The sequence below is a fragment of the Leptonychotes weddellii genome, chromosome 8, assembly GCF_054177405.1.
Source record: "Leptonychotes weddellii isolate Sample4059 chromosome 8, ASM5417740v2, whole genome shotgun sequence".
In the NCBI taxonomy this organism is placed as follows: domain Eukaryota; kingdom Metazoa; phylum Chordata; class Mammalia; order Carnivora; family Phocidae; genus Leptonychotes; species Leptonychotes weddellii.
Genome location: NC_138376.1, coordinates 81,851,162 through 81,857,944, shown reverse-complemented (window position 1 = coordinate 81,857,944; position 6,783 = coordinate 81,851,162). Strand labels below are relative to the sequence as shown.

At 43.0% G+C, this 6,783-nt stretch overlaps 1 protein-coding gene across 2 annotated transcripts in view; it reads left to right on the top strand.

Annotated features, from left to right (window-relative positions):
* The first annotated feature begins 1,545 nt into the window (after window positions 1–1,545).
* The window catches only part of SEC63 (SEC63 protein translocation regulator), a 66,724-nt gene continuing 61,486 nt past the window's right edge, over window positions 1,546–6,783 (top strand). The window contains exon 1 of one of the 2 annotated variants that reach the window (XM_081828761.1): window positions 1,546–1,771. In XM_081828761.1, coding sequence (XP_081684887.1) covers window positions 1,648–1,771 — 124 coding nt within the window. In that variant the 5' untranslated portion in view covers window positions 1,546–1,647. The remainder of the gene's footprint in view (window positions 1,772–6,783) is intronic. The other variant, XM_006743711.2, reaches the window with a different exon arrangement.

Here is a 6,783-nt window from a genome sequence, read left to right as displayed (position 1 = left end):
CAACCATGCCCCTGAGGGTGGCGGGGCAGCAGCATACCAAAGAGATGTGCTGCAGAATTCCAGAGGCTGCCTGGGCCAGTTAGACGTGAGGCAGCTGACCTAGGTCTTGAAGGAGTCCACAGTGGCTAGAAAAAAAGAGGGTCAGCTGATGCTGGAGTGAAGAAGTCTGGGCAAGTCACAGAGACCTGATTGGAAGCTACAGCAGAGAGGTTGGAATCAAGGAATGGAGATGTCTTCAGTGGACACTTGGTACCAGCTCTGAGAGCCCTGACTCCTGTTTCCTGCCATGATGTGGGTCAGATGTATGTATTCTTTATCACATCAGAAGGACAGTGCCAGTGTGTCATTTCTTGTGAGCATCCTAATAAAGAAATATATTCATATTCCAAAAAAAAAAAAGAACTGTGAGAAATCAATGTGCGTAGTCTAAGGCTCCCAGTCTCTGTGGTATGCTGTTATGGCAGCCTGAGCAGAACAAGACACGAGTCTTCCTTCCCAAAAGGAGCGTGTGAATCTTCACCCCATTCTGAGTGATGCCTGGGCTAACCACAAACAGGAGAGTTTAGCAGATGTCATCCCCATGAGTCAGGATTTCCAAGCATGCCTGGTGGTCCTTGAATCCCCCTTCCTTCTCCACACTCCAGCCTCCTTTATCCTGGAGTCAGCTCTCCCTGGGAGGAGTGGTCATGCTTTGCAAGGCTGTTCTTACCTGCCTGCTTTTCATAAAAAAAAAAAAGCAATAAAGGTCTTACTTAGCCTACTGCCTGGGTTGAAGAAAACACTGGTGACCTGGTGTCTAAAAGTGTCTAAAAGTATTGCCTCTGGGATGGGTAGATCACTGTCTCTATGGGCTTGGGAGAATCTCCATCTGCATCTCCATCTCCATCTGCAAAATGGGCGCAGTGTAGCTCGCAGTCTTTTGGTAGCAAACATTACTTTGCAAACAAACCACAACAACCCTCCCCCACCCCCACTCGCGCCGCCCAATTCTGAATGACCCTTGTTTTCAAAATGTGCGGACTGGAGGAACGGATCTGGAACCTAAAGAAGTATTATCAACCAGGGAAATTAAATAAGCGACAAGGTGAGGTAAGGATGGGAGAAGGGAGAAGCAAGGAAGCCTCAGCTCTGCTCGGAAAAGCTGCGGCTCCAGGAGCAGCCAGGTAAACCCCGCGTACCCACTGTTCCGCGAGTCTTTGCTGGGACCCCCGAGACCCTGGTGGGACGCTGGGAAAGGAGGAGGAGGAAAAAGGGCGGGGAGAGCGGGTGAACTCTAAGGTTTGGGGCGGAGCTCTAGGGGAGGATCTACAGAAGCGCGAGGGGCGGGGCTGTGGCTTGGGGGCGGGATCAAGGGCGGGACATCTCTGAGTTCCACGGCTGCGCGCGCCACGTCTCCCTTAGCAAGTGTGTAGGGGAGAGTCAGAGGGAGGGAAAAACCGAACGGGGCGGGAACTATCTCTTCTCGCGAGAGTTGGCGACGGCAGCGGCGGTGGCAGCGGCGTGTCCCTGAGAGTAGCGTGGGGGCGGGGAGGAGAGGCGGCGGCAGCGTCCGAGCTTCGCCACACAGGGCAGGGGTGCTGGGTGCTGGAGCGCAGAGCGGGGTCGTGGCGGCGGTGGTGAGAAGAGAGAGGCGGAGGGGGGGGTGCCATGGCGGGACAGCAGTTCCAGTACGATGACAGCGGGAACACCTTCTTCTACTTCCTCACCTCATTCGTGGGGCTCATCGTGATCCCGGCCACATACTACCTCTGGCCCCGAGACCAGAATGCCGGTGAGTCTTGCCGGCAGCTGCCCGCGGACCCGCGCAGGCCCCGCCGGCCCCTCTGGGCCGCGCCGCCCCCGCCCAGCCCAGCCCAGCCCCCAGCGTCGGGGTGATCATCCAGCCCGGCCGAGCCTAGCGTCCAGGCGTCCGCCGCTGGCGGGGCCCGGCTCGGCGGTGTTTCCCTCGGTTCCTCTCGGAGCTCCTCTCCATCCCCCGTTTCATTGTCTTTTTCAGGAGTTTCGCTTCGCTCCCTCTCACCCATTGTTCTGGGCGCTCCTTGCAGCCTCCTCCTGCCTCTTTGTCTTCTCTGCCTCTGATTTTATTGGTTATTTTTCTATATGGAGGGAGCAGGATGGGATGGGGAGGATGGGAATTGGGAGGTGAGAGAAGAGTTGGCAAAGGAGGAAGCCGAATGTGCAGGCACAACTCTGAGCCCCTTAGCCAGGGTCCTCTTCCCTCACACCCCTGTCTCCCTCTTGCAGCTGTCGTTACAGATGTTTTGGGCACCGTCTGAGCTGGGTGGCATGCTTTGGACTCCCAACTGAGCTCACCAGTCGCCCCTCCCCCCGTCCCTTTCCCCTGTTGCTTTTTCATTTGTTCACTAACATTGTGGGGTTGGAAGCAATGCAGTTATTCCCCTTAGCAACAATAGGCTGTTCTCTATTTCCTTTTCTTTGGAGTTTCCTGTTCATGGCGGAAAAAGTGCAAGTATGAAGGATTAAGTCTAGTAGGTAGTTGTTAGGTAGCTGGTCCATTCGCTTTTAGTTCTAAATCTTTTCACATTAAACACGTGGGATTAGAACACAAAATAATATAGATTCTTTTCGAGGCATTTTATGTTGCACTGTACTAAGATATATGACAAGTGATAATCTTAAAGCTGATGGAACTGCCAGGCCCTAATAGGTTATTTAACAGTAACTAGTAGGTTTTGAGTATTAACATTTAGGGAAAGGAGGTATGCTAACTTGATTAAATGTCTTCTTTGAAGTTGGGTGTGATGGAAGTCTAGGTTGTCCAGGTTATATATTCTGTTTGGGGGAGATTGTTAACAGTGAAGCATTGAATCAGCTCAGAACTTGTTATGCTTTAAGACTGACTCAAATGCCCTGTAAAATTCTTGAGTTGCATAATGGAATTAAATTGAGTTTAGGATAAATAACAAAGGATTCCATTTTTTAGTACATTCTATAGTTTAAATATCCATTAGGTGCAGAAATCTGCCCAAAGTTACCAGTTTTCTTATTCAGTGGATAGTTTATGAAAATTGGATTTTGGACTCTTGTGCCTTCTTTTCCTAAGTGTATTTAAATTTAAATGGGTTCTTTGGACAATGGTTATATAAATGATTAAGTCTTAATATTGTAATGGTTTCCCTTATCTGCAAAACCTATGCCATTCTAATAATTTTATTTTGAATTAAAAATGCACTTTTCAGTATAGTAGTTTATTTTCACTTAACCCTTTGTGTGTGCATCTGGTTGTGTCGAAGACAAAAGGGTATTGGGAGAGTAGGTAGGTTTGGTTAGAATGTGTTACGAGAAGCTGCTGGTTTCAGAAATTAGTCATTTTAATCTACACTGGATTTCTGAAATTTGAAAGTCCTATTTTTATGGTGGGTTTTATTTATGAAATTATGAAATTTGCCTGATAACTTACAGGCAAGTTATACTTGAGCTCCTTCAGCATATAGTTGGTCTTTGGAAAAGTGGTAGGGAATTAATAGTGACTATAAGTTATGGCCTTCAAATGTCACTTTATTTAATCCTCTTAAAACACATTGAAGTAGGTACTATTACTATTATCTCTATCCTTATGTGAAGAAACTGGAGTTTAGAGAGCTTAAGTAACTTTCTTCTTCGTGGTGGAGCTCAGTCTGCTTAGCTTCAAAGTCCTCTGTTGTCTCCATATTGCTAGATAGAAAGGTGTTGATTTTCCCCTACTTTACCTCTGGCTCTCTGCTTCAGGCTTGCCTTAGTAAATGTGCATGTGTTGATGCATTTGTTTGGTTTTGCTCACAACTGCCCTGTGAAGATTGAGGTGGACACTTAAAAGCTATTCATCATGAAAATTGGTGGACACCACTTGGACTATTTTTGTGTATCTACCATAATTGAGTTGTTTCTTTAGGATTACAGTGCTATTAAAAGGATGTTTTTATCATAATGACTTTTTTTCTGAAGTTCAGTTTGCAATGTCTTGAATATCAAAGAGAAATCTTAGAATTAATAGGTTCACCCAAAGCTCTGAAAAAGGTTTTTTTTTTTTTCAGATGTTTGCAGCAAAATAATTTGGTGACTTGTATCAACAGGAGGCTACTTAAAATCTTGATTCTTCTCACTTAGAAAATAGTCATTAATATGGCATATTAATTTGGAATATTAATTTGTTTGATTATTGCTGCTGTTTTAGACCCTCGAGGGCTTGTAAAGATAGAGACACTGTACTGTCTTTCTGAAATCTTAACAATTCTGAAATACATATTTCCTCAAGGGTTTTGAAAAAAGGATGTGGACCTGTAGTAATATTTTTGATTAACACAACAGGATATTTTAATACTTGATTTTGAAGCTTATTTTATTTCATTTTCCTGTGAAACTATAAGTAACCAAATACAAAAATGTTGGCATAGGAGTTTGAATTTCAGAGTTCTTATGGCAATCTTGACTTTTCAGAGATACTCTCTGTAGGAAAGCATGAAAAGGTTTTCTTTGCCAGTAAGTATACATTTTTAAAGTCCAGTGTAAGTAATCTTTGTTTAGTTTTTTAAAAAGATGATACAGGTGGGTCTTTTAGTTTCAAGGTTTAGTTGTTTCAGTGTTGCTCTTCTGGAATTATTGGGCTCTTGAGTCCATTAGCATGGCACCATTTCACAGATGGTAAAATCTAGGGTTTGAGAAATAGCAGTAGCTTGGTCATTGGCATATTTGATATGTTAATTGAAGTTACTCTATTATCTGGAACACTAATGGAATCCTTTTGCCTCATCTTTGTCTAATCTGGGCTAAGTGCACACAATTAATACCCCTTTTAGTAGTTGAGGGGTCCTATTTATCTTACTCTCCTGGTTGTTTGCAAATTGGCTGAATAAGTTGACTGAATACTTTTTCAGACCATTATGGACAAAAGCTCTGGATGAAGTAATAACAGAGGGTTTAGATTTCCTTAAAACAGTGGTTCTCAACCCTGGCTCCACATTAGAATCACTTGGGGAGCTTTTAAATACACTTTTACCCACCCCCAGATATTCTGATTTAATTGGTCTGGAGTGGGTGCTGTGTATTGGTTTTTTAAAAGGTCCCTATGTGATTGTAAATTGTAGCTAGCAAAGGGGAGAACTCCCTTGGTAGTGGTCTTTTGCCGGAGTTGTCATTTTGGGCGATGGTGTATTTTTATATGTGCTCTTTGCTAAAAAACAAAAATCACTAATGCCTTAGCCTTTTTGTTTTACATAGTTAAGAAGCACTTATTGTAGAACAGTGCTGTAAGGTTCCTGTAGTTGAAAGCCGAATATATATGTTAAAACAACGTTAATAATATAGGTTTACAATGGTATTTGACAAGAGAAAACTGCTTGTAATTACTAGAATTTCGAATAATCAAGAACATGCTTTTATTTGTCCCATAGGTGAAGGCTTATTGATCCTTTGAATTGAGATAAATTATATCATTACCTTTTCCAAGTTTTTGTTTTTTTAACTCCTTGACCGTATTTTTTTTAAACTTATTTGACCTTACCCCTTATCTTTTTCAAAACTGCCTGGTGTTGAAACCTGTCTGGATCTGCTGCTTTACTAACAGTGTGATCTTAGGCAAGTTATTTAACTTCTATGTTTTTAGTTTACTCATCTATAAAATAGAGACAGTGAGTTTTTTGTTTTACAGAATTAAAATGAGGATTAAACAAATAGATATACTGTACTCAGGTTTTTTCCCCATGGTTTGAAAGGATTAATGAAACTTTAAAAAAAATTACAGTTCTTTATTCTTTGCTTGCCCCCTCTCAAGCAGTGTACAAGTGATTCAGCTTTCTGACGGGAATGTGAGTAGGAGTCCACTTTTAGTGCTTACTAGTGTAGTAAGAAAACTCTGAATTTGGAAAGTTAGAAGTTTTGGTTTTAAGTTCCAGCCCAGTCCCTATTTTGTTATTTCTGAACTCAGTCTCATTTTCTAGGTACAATAATAATAATATGCCCTATAAGAAGTGATTATGAGAAGCAAAGCAATAAATGCATATAAACATGCTTGCAAAACCAAACACAGTGTAGAAATTCCTTCATTTAGTAGATATTTATAGGGCATTAACTCTGTGCTAGATGCTGCTTCTAGGTGATGGATCAGATCTTTTCAGCGCATATAACATTTTTCTTAGTAAGTTGTATATACACAGTGCAGAAAAGCACACACACACACAAAAACAGAACAAACATTGCATGTAATCCCATCACCCAGAGGTAATGAAACATTTTGGTGTATGTACCTCTCTTTTTTTCATCCTGTGGGGATGACTTTAAACATGGTCCTTCCTCTTGGTGGGGAAGGTCCTACACCCGCCTCCAGCTTGAGACAGATAATAGTGATTGTCCTCATCTCAGCTCTGCTGCTGTCCATTTGAATATTTGCTAGCCCCAAGGTGGGTATGCTGAAAGCACTCACAATAGCACTTTGAGCTAGACTCAGGTATTATCCCAGTTTTACTAATGAGAAAACTAAGTCCTAGAGAAGGAAGCCAACTTACCTAAAGCCATATAGCCTCTGGTTGGAAGATTGGGTGTTGGATCCAAACCTGTTTTAATGCTAGAGTTTTTCTTGTTAGCCGTTACTCTTTTTTTTTTTTTTTTAAAGATTTTATTTATTTATTTGACAGAGAGAGACACAGCGAGAGAGGGAACACAAGCAGGGGGAGTGGGAGAGGGAGAAGCAGGCTTCCCGCGGAGCAGGGAGCCCGATGCGGGGCTCGATCCCAGGACCCTGGGATCATGACCTGAGCCGAAGGCAGACGCTTAACGACTGAGCCACCC